The 17,056-nt window shown below is 37.3% G+C and overlaps 1 protein-coding gene and 1 long non-coding RNA gene across 2 annotated transcripts in view; one reads left to right on the top strand and one right to left on the bottom strand.

The window, feature by feature from the left end:
- The window catches only part of LOC102021665 (complement C5), a 97,395-nt gene that overhangs the window by 28,531 nt on the left and 51,808 nt on the right, over window positions 1-17,056 (bottom strand). Inside the window, exons 21-25 of the mRNA XM_005382580.1 lie at window positions 12,820-13,050; window positions 11,495-11,555; window positions 6,232-6,321; window positions 4,456-4,668; window positions 3,932-4,007 (exon numbers count right to left, since the gene is read on the bottom strand). Coding sequence (XP_005382637.1) covers window positions 3,932-4,007; window positions 4,456-4,668; window positions 6,232-6,321; window positions 11,495-11,555; window positions 12,820-13,050 — 671 coding nt within the window. The remainder of the gene's footprint in view (window positions 1-3,931; window positions 4,008-4,455; window positions 4,669-6,231; window positions 6,322-11,494; window positions 11,556-12,819; window positions 13,051-17,056) is intronic.
- Window positions 1-17,056, top strand: part of LOC102021242 — a 63,237-nt gene that overhangs the window by 37,020 nt on the left and 9,161 nt on the right. The window contains exons 2-3 of the long non-coding RNA XR_001233597.1: window positions 5,527-5,617; window positions 7,614-7,729. This is a non-coding gene — a long non-coding RNA (uncharacterized LOC102021242). The remainder of the gene's footprint in view (window positions 1-5,526; window positions 5,618-7,613; window positions 7,730-17,056) is intronic.

Below are 17,056 nucleotides of genomic sequence, written 5' to 3'. Positions count from 1 at the left end.
TTTTTCTCCGGTACCGGGAACCGAACTCACGACCTTGCGCTTGCCAGGCAGGCGCTTTTGCCGCTGAGCTAAATCCCCAGCCCCGGTTCAAGCTATTTGACTCCTCTACCCCTTTCTCTCACTTTAAAATTTTACTTTTGCGTTCATTTGCAATTTAAAATGTATTTTAAGTACTCTTTTGGAGGGATGTAAGTCTTCATATGATTCAAAAATCTGAAAGCATAAAGGGTATAAAATTATATATCTCTCTCCTGCCCACATTCCCCTCCGCTTCGCAATAGGCAGCTAGCACTACTTCAAAGGTATCTTTCCAAAGTGTGAACATAGGGATACAAGCTTCCTGTCTACTTTTCCATCCCAACTACACCAGATATCAAGATTATACTGTCTTGCTCTTGCCTTGGATTATGCAGTCTTGTTCTTGTTCTTGGAATTTCCATAATAAAGTTATTATTCTTTATATTTAATTATATACCTTACAGGTCTATATTAGCATATAATATTTCCTCATTCTTTTACAAATGATTTTAAATGCTAAATTACAGTATTTTGATGCAAACGCACAAAACTAGCTCTTTACCTACTTATGGAACTTTAGCTTGTTCTAAATTTTTGCTCTAACTGCTTTAATTATTAAAAAGGTTTTTGCTTGACATTAATCGGGGCTTGCTTCACCACAATTGAGTGCCTTTCCATAATGCTTCTTCTGGTGACACAGAAGTACATCTTCTACTCAGTGGAGTTTTAGGGGAAATAATTTAGAACACTTCCTGTTCATCTCTCAGTCTGCTCCCATGGCGGTGGTGGAGGAGGACTATGTCCATGGATTGATCACACGCAAGATCACTAGTTGGCCCATGTGTTATTTTGGGGCTGACTTGGAATTTTGGCCATAGGATGGCTCTTCTGCTAGTATGCTAAGGAAGAGTAAGAAGGTAGTCAGACTGCCGGTCTGCCTCTCCATTTCTCAGCAGTTGGGCCAGTTTCACCCAGTCTGTGTTTCAGTTTGATCTTGAAAAAGACAATGGCAATTGACTCTTGAGATTTATTATTTATTATAAAGATTAAATATATGAATACACCTTCAATTGTTCTGGCAATTAAATATGTAATTGGGATAAGTGCTCATCTGTCCTAGAACTTGATGCTCGGGTACCACAGCCCTAGAGTTCTCAGAGGGTGGGTGTCTAGTCTGGTCTTCCCCAGCAGTAAGCAAATACATTTTACTCAGGTTTTCTTTGTTCTTTTCTGCTCTCTGATCTGTCCTTCTGACTGACTTGGAGGGAAAGAGAAAGAGAAGGTTATTTAATTTGTTTTTATAGAAGACCCAAGGCTACTTCTAGATGTTCTTATAGTTTGGCTTAACTCTTTAAGCTTTACAATAGGTTCTAGTACTAAAACTTTACAGTAGAAAAGAATTTGTAAGGGGCTGGGGATTTAGCTCAGTGGCAAAAGCACCTGCCTGGCAAGCACAAGGTCGTGAGTTCGGTTCCCGGTACCAGAGAAAAACCAAAAAACAAAAAAAAAAGAAAAGAATTTGTAAAGTCACTTTGAAGAGAAATCTGACACAGTGCAATACAAATGAAAACATGCATTTATTATGCTCCAGCAATTCCATCTATGTATGTACCCTAGAGAGATGCACATATGTGTCCAAAAAGACATGAAGATGTTTATTGTGGCATTGTTTTTAATGGTAAAAACTGGAAATAACTGTCCACCAAATGACAGTGGATAGAAGCACATATGCAATATGTATATTTGTAAAAGTGTAACATAACATAGAGAGGAAAAGGAGTGAACTATTTCTGTACATATATCTATGCTAGAGCTAAATAACTAACCATTGAGGAGATAAAGGCAGGTTGTAGAACGATAGCTGTGGTTTGGCAGTAGTTACGATCATTTAAAAAACATAAGGAGGGACTGTATATGAATTCATGTGACATATATATATGTATATGATATATATCTATGAAAAATAAAAAATGGCCAGAAAGAAGCACAAATTCATGAGCATGAATGACCCTGCAGGAAAGTGAACAGGAATAAGATGAAGCTGGGATTAAAGGGATAACTCGAACTACAGCTGTAATATTTTCTTCTATGAAAAGACTAATACAAAAAAGTTCACACTCCTTAATTTTGGGTTTTGTTAATATGAATGTTATTTGTATTGTTTGTACCAGCTCTATGTTTTTTAAGAAAAACTTTGAGAGTCCGTAGGTGCTTACTATTTCCTTCTTTGTACCTTACTTTTTTCAAGGAGCTCATACTGTTGGGTCTAGTGTTCAAGTGCTCCTGTGTTTCTGGCTCATTGCTCTTCATGTGGTCTTGCCTGGCCTCTTGAGAGGCTCTGAGTGTTTACTGAGATGTTGCTGCATCTTATGGTGGGGTTTTCCAGTCTGTATTGACACCCACCCCACTGCTGTTGTCCTTTGGTTGGCAGGCTCTAGGAGTGAGTGTGGTGAAACCTAACTCTCAGGGATAATCAGTGACACTTGGTGACTGATTGGATGCAGAGACAAAAGGAAAGGGAGAGGTAAGAAACCTCCTGATGATTCTAATTTGATGAGTGAGGGACAAAGTGCAGGGCATTGCTGCACACTGACTAAGGGAACAGAGGAGAAAAGTGTGTTTGAGAAAGAGAAGAATGAATTTGGCATGGATTGTTTTTGATGGTCTTTGGCTCCAAGCACCTAGAAAGGTGGATCTGGAGCTTAGGAAAGATGTCACGTCTTGAGATGTTGATCAGGGCATCATTAGAATAAAAGTGATAGAAGTTGTAGGCAAAGATAAAATTGTACAAGGACAGATAATAAAATGTAAGGGGCCCAAGAATGAAATCTTGTGGACTCTCAATACTTACAGGGGAAAATCTAATATTAAATTATTGTAGGTTGTAAGCATCTTAAATGCATTTCATAGAGTGGAACCTGAAAAGCACCTGGCATGCTATGTTTTTATTAAGGTTTCTGTTAAAGTATGATAGCATTTTCTGAAAGTAGACTGCATGTGGACACATTTATTCATTTGTCTTGTCCTCAAATAATCAGATTTATGGAAGTTGTGCCTTATTGAATAAATACTTCCTGAGTACTAGGTATGTACTGGGCATTAGGAATACTAAGAATTGCCCATGTGGCACTTATGGTCTATTAAAGGGAAGAGACATTAAGTGAAGTAAGGAAAATTGTTAGTAATAAATGCTAAGGATTAAAGGAACATGGGGAGAAAGACACGAAGGTCTGGGATGGGCGTTGGTTGCAATTTTAGATAGAATGACATAGTAGGGGCCTCATGAAGAAGGTAAGGTCTTAGTAAAGACATGAAGAAAATAGGAAACCAGCCACTTTCAGGCAGGAGTGGTACAGACAAGAAACAGTGCAAAGACCAGAGGGGGCAGCATGCCTGCATGTGTTTGAGGAGTGGTGAAATGGCCTTGGAGCATAGCAGAGAAAGTGAAGAGGTGAGATGCAGACAGATCATTAGAACTTCATAAATCTCAATAAGAGAGATTGGCTTTTACCCTGGGTCCAATGAGAAGCTCCTGAATGGTTCTGAGTGTCATGACCTAACTTACATTTTAATAGGGTCATTCTAGTTGCTGTGTTGAATATAGACAAAGAAGGTCTGAGGTCAGAAGACTAGAAGAGGCTAGTGCAATAATCCAGAGAGGAAGATGGTGTGGACTACAGTGAGGAAGTAGAAATGGTGAGAAGTAGCCAGACTCAGGATGTATTTTGAAGGTGTAGCCAAGCATATCTGCCAGATCTGATGTGGGTTGTAAGAGCAAGAGAGGCATTAAAGAAGGACTAAGTTTAGAATGACTAAAGTCTGAGCAACTGGAGGAATGGAACTTCCATTACAGTTATTATTCTTTACTTAATCAGCTACTATGTGAAAATACAAATGAAGACTTGCTACTTACCAAGTGCTACCACTTCCACCCTTCCACATGCTGTATGAAGAGTCAGCATTTCTGTAGGACATGATGCTCACCATCCCTGAGAGACACCAGAAGAACACAGTGCCTCATTGACCTTCATTTCTACTCACAGTGCTGCATTGGTCCCAGGGGGCAGTAAACTTCCTTTGGTGTTGGGCAGTAAACACATGGTCTGTGGCCAACACTGAACTTCTCAAAGGAAGCATGTGAATTGCTTGAAGTGGGAATTATTGAGCAGAACATTCTGATCTCATTCAAAGAGGAAGGAAGTGCTCCATAGAGTTTGGAATGCAGGTGTCTTGTCTCAAATCCAGGCATTTTGGTAAGTTAAGCCAAAATGCTACAGAAATAGTACACATATTTATTCATACAGTAGAGTCCATCTTGTGATTCTTTTTGGCTAAGATGTCAGATAAAGCATTTATACAATTCATAGTGACTTAAATATTAGTTTAAAATATTTGTTTAAAAATTACTAGATTATTATGCAAAATAGATTTTTTTACCTTCTTTTATTTTTTTCTTCAGGTACTGTTTTTTAGTCAATGAATGAGGATAAAAAATGTCCCAATGATTTCCTGCCTCCAGATAGTGAAAAACATAGAATACAGGGACAATGCTCATCAGCTCTGCCTCCGCACTCCCCTTGGGGAGGTGGGGTAGGATATCGGTGCCTTCCTGACTCAGGACAGTAGACAGGACCTCACCTATCAGCAGCCCTGAAACAAGAAGAAGTCAAAGTAGACACGATCACCTCCTACCAATGGATAGCAGTATATTCTAAAGAGAAGAACTGTGCTTGCTTCCACAGCACATATGCTAAGTAGAACAACCATCTCTGTTCTTTTTTTTTAATCTAAGCAGTTCACTTGCTTCTCAGAAAGGGGTGAGAGAGAGGACGTGGCTTGGAACATGAATTTAAAAGAAATGAAATGAAAGCTTAAGCAATATCTTTACACTATAGTAATAGATGATAGAATGATGCAGTGGGCAGAGTAATGCATCTGCAGTGCTTACATGGACATAATACATCTACTGCCATTCATGGATTTAGACATTGCAGATCATATTAACCATTCCTCCTACAAAATAAAACAAAGGCCCAAGCAGGGAGTGTGGTAACCACTTTGTAACTCACTGTGCAACCTTGTGCAAGCCATTTTCTTGTAAATCCAACAACGGGATTGCACAAGATCAAAAAAGTCCTTTGCAGTACTAACATTCTGATTTTCTGTGAGGTAAAATGTAGTCAGGACATTCTATTGTTTTGGTGGTATGTTACTGAATTGCAAAGGCAAGAGCTCAGGGAAAGCCCATCAAAGATGCCATGTCTTCAAATGTCCTGGAGGGAAGAGAAGCCCTGCTCCAGTTTGAATGCATGTGTCCATTCAGAACCCGTATATGAAATCTATTCAGCAAGGGCGTGGTATTAAAAGGTGGGAATTTGGGGAGGTGATGAGACCAGGAGGGCACTGTCCTCTTGAATGGGATTAATGACCTTATCAAACAAGTGTGAGGGAGCTGTCTACCCCTTCCTGTCATTCTGCTTTTCCACCTCCTGCCCTGTGAGGGTGCAGTGACAAGACGTCAGTTGAGAAGTGGAGAACAGCTCCTGGCAGACATCAATCTACGGGCACTTAGAGCTTGGAGTCCCCAACTTCCAACATGGTAAGGAATCAATGTCTGTTCTTTATAAATGATCCGCTCTTAGGTATTTCATTGTAGTAGCATAACTGGACTAAGACAACCTCTCCGGGACTGGCATTTCAGCAGAAGTGTGCTGTCATCTTGGGGCCAATGCAGGGCATAAAGCTTTCTTTGGAGCTAAGACCATGGGAAGTTCTTTAAGTCTAGAAGTAGCTGTATCCCTTCTCTTAGAGAAGTCTTTGGCCAAAGATAGTCCTCACTGTCCATCATGGGGAAATTAATCTTTATTTCAAGCAGGTCAGTGAAAGAAGATATTTGGAAAAGTAATCAAGTATTTGTAGAATACGGGGTGTTCTCAAAGAAGATTTGCGTGTGCAGGGAATCAGATAAATAGAAAAAGAATAATGCAATTAAGTGGGGCTTGGTGGTACATCCCTGTAATCGTAGCACTCTCAGAGGATGGGGCAGAAGGATAACAAATACGAGCCCAGCCTAGGCAAGCTAGTAAGTTGCTATCTCACCAATCAATCAGTAAAACAGGCTGGAGCTATATAGCTCAGTATAAAGGCCCTGGGTTTAGTTCCCAGTACCCCCCCCACAGAAATAAGTAATAAAAATAGAATATGTTACTTTACCATTTACACTCAAAATCCTTTTGACATTTGTTTTTGGGACCAAATCTAATGGTATCCTGTATGGAAACTCCTTTCGTCTGCTAACAGAACCTGTAATTTTAAAAATGATTAGATTTACAGAGTTTTTTAGGAAAGAGACTATTTGCAGATTATTTGTAATATATCTACTGCTAAAGAATTTTTTGAGATGAAAGATCGTTTTATAATAATATTATTAAAATTACAAAGAAAGAAACATCCAAGATTTTTAAATCAAACTCTAGGCTTGTATAATCTCTTTAAATAAAACACTAAACTTGGCTATAAAATTGCTGGTCATAACATGATATGAAATAAATAGGTTATATCAATTTTATCCACCAGTAAAAGGTAGCATGGCTTTTTGTCAAAGAGAGAAATTTGTTCCTTGAACTGAAATCTGAAAATAAACAACACATAATTTCCTAGTCAAGGTTATTTGAACACTAGCTCCATTGGGAAGTAAGATCTGAAGTTCTTTCTACCTTCTCCTTCCCATCTAATTTAGAGATGTTTTCTATATGCCTTTGATAACAGAATTTTAGCATTCTGGTATCAAGAATCTTTCTATTATAATTAATCACTGCTTTTCATTGTAAAAATGATAACATTTATTATTGCACTGATAGACTACCAAGCACTGTACTGAGCTGTTTAAATGCATTGCTACACTAAATCTTCACATGAATCTTGAATGCTAGGTCTATTTTTATTATTTTAATTTTATAGATGAGGAAATTTGGCTTAGAGAGTATCTTGGACAAAGTCACAAAACTAGTAGAGATGGAGTCCTGATCTGAGCCAAGAAGGTTTTACCAGAGTCCACTGTAGTCACCATAAAGAGAATACACCTCCATGGTTTTGCTAAGAAATATCTTTCAAGGCAGTGACCAACTCTTACCCAAGTTGTAGTTCCAGCACTTTGCATAGTCCTTGGCACATGGAAGATGCTAAAGCAGTAAGCATTTTGTAATTCAACTAACAAGCCAAAGATGCAGGAATATTTCCATGAAGCTTCTTTATCCACTAACCCTTGATAAATACTGAGGAATTATGTTAAAATAAAGCTCCATGAAGGCACTGAAGAGTTTTACAGTTTGGCTGACAGAGAATGGAGTTCAGAAAGAACTTACTATGTATGAGATACTGAGCAAGACACGACCTTTCTGTGCCTTAGTTAGTTAAATGGAGGTAATGATATTTTCCTCAAAGTGTTTTTGTAAGGATAAAAATAATACAGACAAAGAGCCTGGCATACAGTTCATCCTCAGTGGATGGTACTTATTACTGAGGGATTGTCTGTGAATGTCTAAATTTGATTCTCCACTATTGTCTCCATTAATACATGCTCTTGACTATTTCAGTTCACATTGGCAAGTGCACTACCAAATGGAAAGCTAAAGAAGGAAGTCAAAGCCAAGGAAGTCAACTTTACTCATCAGAGACCACGACAAGATTGATCATGACCTCACACATGAAGGTAGATTCCAGAGAAACTAAAACATTTAAAAGTCAAACCTGTACAATCAGTAGAATAACAAATTGCCTTTGTGAACTAAAGGTGGACTAAGACTTCTTTAAGATTACCCCCCAAAAAAGATGCATTATGATGAATTTGACTATATTGGAATAAAGAATTCTTGTTTAAAATTCATGAAGACCTGCTTTTGCGCAAGGAAGTACATCAGAGACAAAACTAAGAAGAAATATACAAGAAAATTCAAATTGAAAATAGAAAAAAGTTAAAAAAATATGAGCAGGCAGTTAACAGATGAACCTAAACACCCAACAAATACATCAAGAAATGCTTAAAATGCTAACAACCAGAATGATCCAAGTTAAAACAATGATGAGATACTACTTTATACCCATCAAACATGCCACATTTTCAAGTGGTGAGTAATAGCAAGTGTTGGGGAGGATGTGGAGAAATGAAACATCACACACTGCTGGGGAAGTATAAATAGGGCAGACATTTAGAACAGCAATATGGTAGAAACGAATGACACTAAATATCTACATAGCCTTTGAAGGAGTCCCACTTCTGGAAATGTAGTCCAGATAAATACTTATCCAGCATTTTATTCAGCTTTTTCAAAATATCTCTCTCTCTCTCTCTCTCTCTCTCTCTCATCTGTTATCTATCTATCTCCATATATACATATTTTTTTCTTCAGTGTTGTTTAATGGTGTTGAGGAATCTGTCACTAGGAGATGAATAAGTAAAATGTGAGAAAACATACCTTGAAATTCTATGTAAAATAGTGAATTAAATGTACATACAGCAGTAGGAATATTTCTTAAAAACTGAGTATTGAGTTCATTTATTTATTTAGTACTGAGTTTATACACTTAAGAAATAGAATAGGATCTATACGGTAATACACTTTAAATATATTAAAAGGATGGATTATATATATATATATATCCATATCTATATATCTATTGATCTATCTATCCATCCATCCCTCCATCTATCATCTATTTATCCATCCATCCATTATCTATCTATCCATCCATCCATCATCTATTATCTATCTATCTATCTACACATTATTTCCCTATTCAAAGACGTATGTCAAACACAGTTGAGGGGATGTATTTGGAAGAAGGGAGATGGAATGGGGTCAAGGATAAAGGGAGCGAGTAAAAAGTGAGAGTGGCCCACCAAGCCCAGGGAGCTGGGCAGCCAGGAATTGAGGGAGTGGAGAGCTTAATTTTCTGCAACTAAGATCAACAGAGTCAGGAGCAAGGGGTGGTGAGGGAAAGAAGATAGAAACTAATGAGTAGGGCTAGTTTTGAGCACTGTGTCTCCGTGTTTAGTCTCTTTTAAAATTGGAGTCACACAATTTTAATTACTAATCCTTTACAGTTTGTTCTGAGACCTTGTTCATTTACTTTTCTGAATGCATCTTCGTCTTTTGTTTGTATTTTAAACTAAATTCTGAGAAGTGTTACACTGACGAAGCAGCTTAAAATATAGATGTTGGAAGATGTAATAAAATCTCTGCAGAATTGTTATCTTAACCCTCTTTAGCTTTCTAGATGTCAACAAAGCTCTTTAAATCTAAGTTGCCTAAATAATAAGGAAAGAAACTATGGAAGAGTAGAAAGAAACATAATTGTTTGTTTTGTTTTTGTGGTGCTGGGGATTAAAACCAGGGTCTTGTTCATTCTAGGTAAGCACTCTGCCACTGAACTACACACACTCTCTGGCCCAGAGGTTTGTAAGACTAAGAGTTTCTCCAGAGAGATTTATTCTACAGAAAAAGATCAGTCCCATCTAGTCATCCTGGGATGGGACGATGCCTGGGATGAGTAAGATTTTAGAAAGCTGTTTGCAACAGTGTTAGTATTGGAGACATCAGTGGTGAAAAGGAAGAGAAACTAAGGAACAGGATCGCTCCGAGACTTGATATAACTACCTGAGGCCAAAAACTTTAGAACACACAAAAATTCTACTGAAGATCATCCTCTATAGGTAATCTATCGGGGAGGGCCGTGCCGCTTTAACATAAAATTAGACCAAACAACTAACATATGTATATATGAAGGTAGGATGGAGTTTTCTTTTTATTATTTTACAGAAATCATTCAGTTTGTGATTTGAGCCAATTTCAAATGTAAGGGTAGGGGCTGGGGATTTAGCTCAGCGGCAAAGCGCCTGCCTGGCAAGCGCAAGGTCGTGAGTTCGGTTCCCGGTACCGGAGAAAAACCAAAAAAAAAAAAAAAAATCAAATGTAAGGGTAGTAACATTCTGCTTTCCTACAGGAAATGGCACCCTGAGTATAGTGGCCTTCATTTGTAAGTAAATATTTTTTCCCTGTTGCTCTTGTGGGGCCAGAGGTCTGTAGATGAGAAACTAGCATAGGGGCCTCCTTAGGTCTTCTAGTTAATCCTGACTAAAAAGAGTTAAAAACAAACTTTACTGGAGAGATTCCCCTGGGAAGCAAGTCAGGGACAGGGGTAGAAAAAGAGAGAGAGAGCAAAAAACAGGTAAAGATAGGCACCAAATGGCCTTGGGACTGGCACCAAGAGACCAGAAAAAGAGCTGACAGGCAGAACACAGAAAGAAAGCCAAGGGCACAAATGAACAATAAGCTTCCCCCACTTCCAATAGAATACAGAAGAGGCAAAGGGAGCTCACTAACTTTAAGGCGGCATGTACTGACACCTATGTACTAACATACACATATATGTGTGGGGTGTATTCAGTCTAGAGTCACTACATTATTCACTCTAGGGTCATTACAGAGTACAATAGATGTCCACAGGCCCCCTTACTAACTCTAAGCTAACCATGAATAAGGTACCCCCTTTCCTACCCCAAAGGTAAGGCCTTCAAAGGTAAGTCAAGGACAAGTAAACAGACAGACAAAAAGAAGCTGCATGTAGACCCCCAGAAGAAATGACATTAGGCAGGGGTGCCCAGAAGCCAGTCCGGTTATGGCAAGTTCCAGGTGGCTGGGCTAGGGTCACTCACGCTCCCCTATAAAAGCAGATGGGAACAAAGGGTCCATGGCTCCTCCATCTTTCCAGAGCTCCCTACTCTGATTCTTTCTTACCAGAAGAGCTATCTGTCTTCTTTTTGCTCTCCCTTTCTTTTCCTCTTTACAAATAAAGTGTCTTCCTTTTGTTAAACTTTGTCCCACTAATATTTTATTGGGACTGTGTTTCCCATCCCAGTGGGCTGCCTGGACAGCAGAAGTGATGCTTATCCCCCACATGTGGCACTACATCACTGAAGGAAAACAAGAATGATCTGAATGTGGCAGTGAGATAAATTATAACCATTTAACAAGCAGTCTGTCTTGTCTTCTTGAAAAGAAAATAATTGTTACTGGAGCATAATCTAAATTTCATGAATAGATAATGCATATAGGTAGTTAGGCCTTGATTCAGTACTCACATGTTCACAAAATTTTGGCTTTGAGAAGATTCACAGTATCTCAGTTAAAAGAAAAACGGGAAAATGGGAACAACAAGGCTCTGTTTAAGTGATTAATTAGAATTACTGTGCTTTCAAATAATGCATGTTAAATGATTGTGTAAACTGGGTATTCTTTGGATTGATAGTTTTAGAATAAAATATTATAAATCATCTTCAAGATGGGTAGATTCAAGAAGTAGGCATTTCTGATCCTATACATTGAATATTTTTTTAAAAAAGAATGTTTTATATGACATATACACTTAATTTGCAGAGCCAAAAGTCAACATATAAAATACAAAATCATTTTCCTACCGTAAATTCCCTTAGGGTCCAGAATAACACTAGCATAGCTTTCCCTTTTAAGACCTTCTGGCTAAAGTAAAGACAGAAAACATTCAGTTAAGAAAATAATTAAATTTATAGGACCTGAATTTCTTGGGTCAGCTTTTCTGGACTACTTACCCAATTTTAAAAACCCTCTTGTTTTGGAATGGCAAACTACGTACCAATACTTACATGCACCTTAATTATAAGATCTTTCTGGTTATTTGCATATCAGTCAGAGCAACATTTCCATACAAGTTATTATATGCCATGTGATTTGTCTAAATGCTTTGTATATCTTGCTGCTTAGATCTCTGAAAACCTCTCTGAAGGAGGCTCTATAATTACTCCACTTGACAGATGAGAAAACTGACACACATAGGCATCAAGTAACTTATCCAATGCCTCATTGCTAATGGTGCCAGAATTCAAAGCCAAGCAGCTTGCTCCAGTCTGCGCATGAAACCGCAGTGCAAACACATAGGAATGTGCCTTGCACAGGATAAATCAATACAGGTTTACTGATATGAATTTTCTAGCTGAAAACAACTCCAAATGAAGACTTAAGAAGATTTAATCTGTCAATAGCTATCCATGTTGCCCTTGGCAAGAACCAGATCTTGTTTTAAAATTAGCACCATTTTAAATTTACAAACATAATTGTATAAGAACCTTACTCTTTGTGGCTTTATTTAAAAGAGAAGAAATAAATTCTTTCAATGTCTAAAAAAACTTAATCTTGATGACATGAAAACACTCAGCAGATTGTGAGGTCCATAATATCTAACAACTGATCTTTTATTGTTTGCCTTTCCTGGCCTGTTTACTCATTTATAAATGGAAAGTTTTCTAGACCAGAAGTTCTTTAAATGCAAGAGCTGTGTCTTGTTTATTGGTCTATCTTCAGTATCTGGCATGTATATTTCAAGACACGCTTTCTGGATTTGTCTTGAGTGGGTGTGGGAAAGCCTGGAAGACAGGTACCCAATTGTTAAAACTGGGAATCTCTGAGTATGGGGATTATTGGTGACTTTTTTTTCAGTACTCATATGTCCTATAATGACCAAGTATTATTGTTTAATTTAAAAATTCTAAACATAATTTCTGACTCTTTAAGTGCAAGAACAGTAAAAAAAGAATCTATGATAACATCCGGGTTCCTCAACTGTTAGTTTTTTTTTCCTACATTTACACTATCATTTCTCTCCTCCCTCCTCTCTCCCACCCTAATCATCTAAACATAAGTTGTTAATGACCTTTTTTTTCTGGGGGAGGAAAATGTATTTTTTTTAAAAAAAGAATGTTCTTCTTACCACGACGCGTAATGTTTTCACTAAGATTTCTCTTCCAAAGGAAGTCTCCAGTGTGAAGTTGATGTTATGGAGGCCAACTTCCAGAGGAAGCAGGGTGAAGGTCACCAAGTGGCTGGAGGACCCCTCCATGCGCTGACGCACACATTTGGAAGACTTTGGCCCCTGATGGCCAAGGGTTGGGCTTCCTCCCGGTGTACAGATCCCCTCCATGGTCGACACTTTAACACAAAACTGAAATATCACAAGTGAAGAATCGCATCAAAATCGTTCATCATATGAGTCATATATATTATGGCAGAAAAAATTCCTTTATCTCTAAGAAAGTTTACCCTGAACGATGCTTTCTGGACACAAGCTCTACCCTGGCACTTTACCAAAGTCAGAGTAACTGCTTAGGTTTTAGGCATGGGAGGAAACTGGGTTTGAATATCCTCGCATATGCACACAAGCTGCTGCAGAACTTAGCAGCGTGAAGGGATGTCTAGGAAACTCACCACTGACTCAGAGTGGTCCTCCTTTCCTTTGACCATTTCTGCCTCAATTAGGTACAAAGCTACTGTTGTTCTTTTTTCGTGCTATAGCAAGAAACTTGTTGCAGCATCTCTTTGCATGTTTGTGTGTCAGACAGTGGGAACCTCATAGTCAGGCATTCTGTCTTATTCGCCTTTGTATCTTTGAGCTCAGCCTCTGACATCCATTAAATAATGGTTTGACAGAAGGCTGAAAACTACATCCTTTAACCCATTCAAAGCTTGCTCATTATGTCCCCAACTTCCTTTTCCAATGTTACAAACTTCTACTTATACCCCAGTTTGCAGCTCAACTCCGGCTCTTGAAAATTGTGGATTCACATCTTGGCCTGCCTTATTAACTGTACTATGGGAATAGCTTGTACAGCCTCTCTAATTTTCCATTTCCTAATTGTTACACTGCGATAGGAATAGTATTCAATGACCCTGGGTAAACTAGTGACGATTTTTCATCCTCCTTTTAAAATCTGGTGATTTGACAGAATCAAGAACTATCTCCAAAAAAAAAAAATAAATAAATAAATCCATAAGATCTGGAATAAATCAAGCTGATAAAGAAAAGAGAACATCAGTGTCCGACAACTAATTTTGTGAAATGTCTGAGTTCCAACTTCACTGTCTTCTTGGGATACCAACAACCAAGGTGGGCAGGGCGGGAGCTAAGGAAGACCATCTGGTCACCTGAGGCCAATAGCAGCATAGCAGGGGCAGAGTAGGAAAGGTGGATCCTAGGATTCTGAGAGCTGACACAGGAGGATTGCAAATTGGAGCCCCGCCTGGACAACTTAGCAATACCCTGTCTCAGAATAAAAAATAAGAAAGGTCTGGGCATGTACCTCAGTGTGAAACTGTTGAGTTCAATTCCCAGGAACACACACACACACACACACACACACACACACACACACAGGGTCATTTGATAAAATTCATTTACAAAATTAAACACAAGTAGCAGATTAAAGAAAGCTACTACCAATATATATATAACTGGTAAAGGATTAAAAGTCATTAAATATGAAGTGCTCCTATAAACAATAAGTATTATGGAGTACTGTCTGTAGGCCAGGCATTATATTTACATGAATTAGCTCATTTAACCTTCAACAATAAGGTATGTTCTATTATTATTCCATTTTTCAGATGAGAAAACTAGGTAAGTGTCTTGGTTACTTTTCTCTCGTTGCTGAGACAAAATACTCAACACCCCAAATTAAGGAAGGAATTTATTTAGCTCATAGTTTGTGGAGGTGTCAGTCCATAATCAGCTGGCTCCAAGGCACGGTGGCATGGCACAGGGGCAACAGTTCAAGGCAGCAGAAGATGGCAAAAGCAGCAAGAGCAAAAGTGGGGGAAAACAAGCCTCTTTCCCTCCCTTATACTGTACACTGGCTATCTGCCCAGGCCATCTCTGTGCCCTCCTCTTCCACAAGCTCAGGATGTTTACAAAGTAAGGACCCTGGCCCCCTTGCCGAGTGAAACTTCCAGACTTCTCAAATTGACCCAGTGTATTGACCATTACAGCTAGGAAAAGCTAGGTACCCTACCCTTGGCAAAGAAACAACTCAATAGGAAGCCAAGGAAAGGTTATAAAAGTAGTACATAGGATATCATAGTAGTACAGGAAAGAAGAAATAAAATGGCTGGTAGGCAGTTGAAAAGAGGCTTGACACTGTTAGAAAGCAGGATAATAACATGAAAGTATCAATCACAGCCCTTTTTCTGCCATCATATTAGTACAATCTTATACGTACTTATAAGTAATACAGTGCTGCCTTTCATGTTTTCAAATATTATGTAGTTGTATTCCTCATGCATGTATGGTATATTATCCTGTAATTTGTTTTTCTTGAACAACATTACATTTTTTTGAGCTTTAATAAAAATGATACATTTATTACCTATTTAGTCCACTCATTTCAACTGATATGTAGTATTCATTCTATGAATAAAAATGCTTATAAAAATTATAAGAATATTGGGGATCTTACTCACATAAGTTGATAACAGTGTTAATTGATGTAGTCTTTCTGGCAGGCATTTATTATAATACTTTCAAAAGGTTAAATGCTGATGATGTTTAACACAGATATTCTACTTCAAAACAAAACATCTGTCCTACAGAAATGCTCATACATATGAAGGAAGATCGTATCTAAAAGTTGACTTTCCAAAGACAATTATAATAGTGGAAAATTGGAAAAATATAAATATCTTTATTAGAAAAATGGTTAAATATAATGCATTGCATATGTGAATTAGTATGCAGCTGTGAAAGTAATAAAGTAAATATATATAGGTATATATTTATAGCTATGGAAAGGTGATTCTAGTCATATTAGTGGGAATGCATGTTGAAAAAGCATGTGTGTGTGTATGTGTGTGTGTGTGTACACCTATTTTATATGTGTTTGATTAGATGACCAGGAACCCCTGCTGACCTCCTTATTCCTCTCAATGACTAGAGCTTAGCTATAGCCTTTGTGGTATAGTTTTCTATACTCTTCACCTATTTATGTATCTATCTGAATTATAATTTGACATGTTTAAAGACTGACCTCTTTTAACATGATTTGGTTTAGAAAGTGAAATTATCTTTCTATGATGAAAATTACATCTGATTTTGGTTGTGACAGTGAAAACTGATTTTTTTCCCAGCTAGGTTATATGGCAACTATATTATATAAATCAAATAAACTAAATGTGAAGCTTGAAGGTTTAAGATAAAATCATTTTGCAGGACGTGGTGGCACATACTTATAATCCCAGCACTCAGGAGGTTGAGGCTGGAGGATCGCTACAAGTTTGAGGCTAATCTGAACTACACAGTGAGTCCAGGGCAGCATGAACTATATAGTGAGAACCTGTCTCAAAAAAATGTTAAGATAAAAATCATTTAATAAGAAAGTATTAATAAAAGGATTACAAAATTGACAATATTTTTATCTTTTCAACCTTCCTGATTATGTTGGGTTAAATAAGAAATGCCTATCTCAATAGAAATAAAAAATTGGAATAAATGTATGTGGAATCAGCTCTCATTTCTAATAATAAATAATATTTATCTATAGTTATAGCTCAATTGAGGGAAAAGTATTATTTATCTAATGAGATGCTTTTTAAATAAAACTTTTTATGTTTAATAACTTTAAATTTTATGTTATATTCTTATCAATTAAGTACTAGTAATATTTGTAATGATAACTAAACCCACAACCATTTGCAACTTAGACTCTTACAATCATTTAATTTAAAAATATTTTATTTTTGATGTATGTGTGTTTTTATTGCATTAAAGTACAACAGTAGGATCAGTAGAAAAAATTCAAACATAAAATAGGAGAGTGGAAGAAAAGTATGAGTTCATAAAGAAACAAATTATACATAATCTGTTATTAAGAGTTCATTTAAGTATTTAAAAATATTGCTACTGTATTTTGATTCTGCCACCTACATTTAAAGTTTGATATAACAGTGTTATTTTTAAAATCAACATTTAAATATATAGAAGTTATAGATTGGCATCTTTTAAAAAGTTAGAGTAAGAAAGCTTAAGTCCTATCCTAAAAGTGTGACAATGGAACACATAATTTCTCCCCAAAATTTTAGAATATGCAAGTAAAATTTTTGGAGACAGCTGAGACAGTTATCTCTAAGAATAAAATCACAGCTTTTAAAAATACAGATTTGGGGCTGGGGATTTAGCTCAG

The sequence above is a fragment of the Chinchilla lanigera genome, unplaced genomic scaffold (genome assembly GCF_000276665.1).
Source record: "Chinchilla lanigera isolate Chin_1 unplaced genomic scaffold, ChiLan1.0 scaffold00018, whole genome shotgun sequence".
Taxonomy (NCBI): Eukaryota; Metazoa; Chordata; class Mammalia; order Rodentia; family Chinchillidae; genus Chinchilla; species Chinchilla lanigera.
The sequence above is the reverse complement of the archived record's forward strand: the minus strand, read 5'-3'. Positions and strand labels throughout refer to the sequence as shown.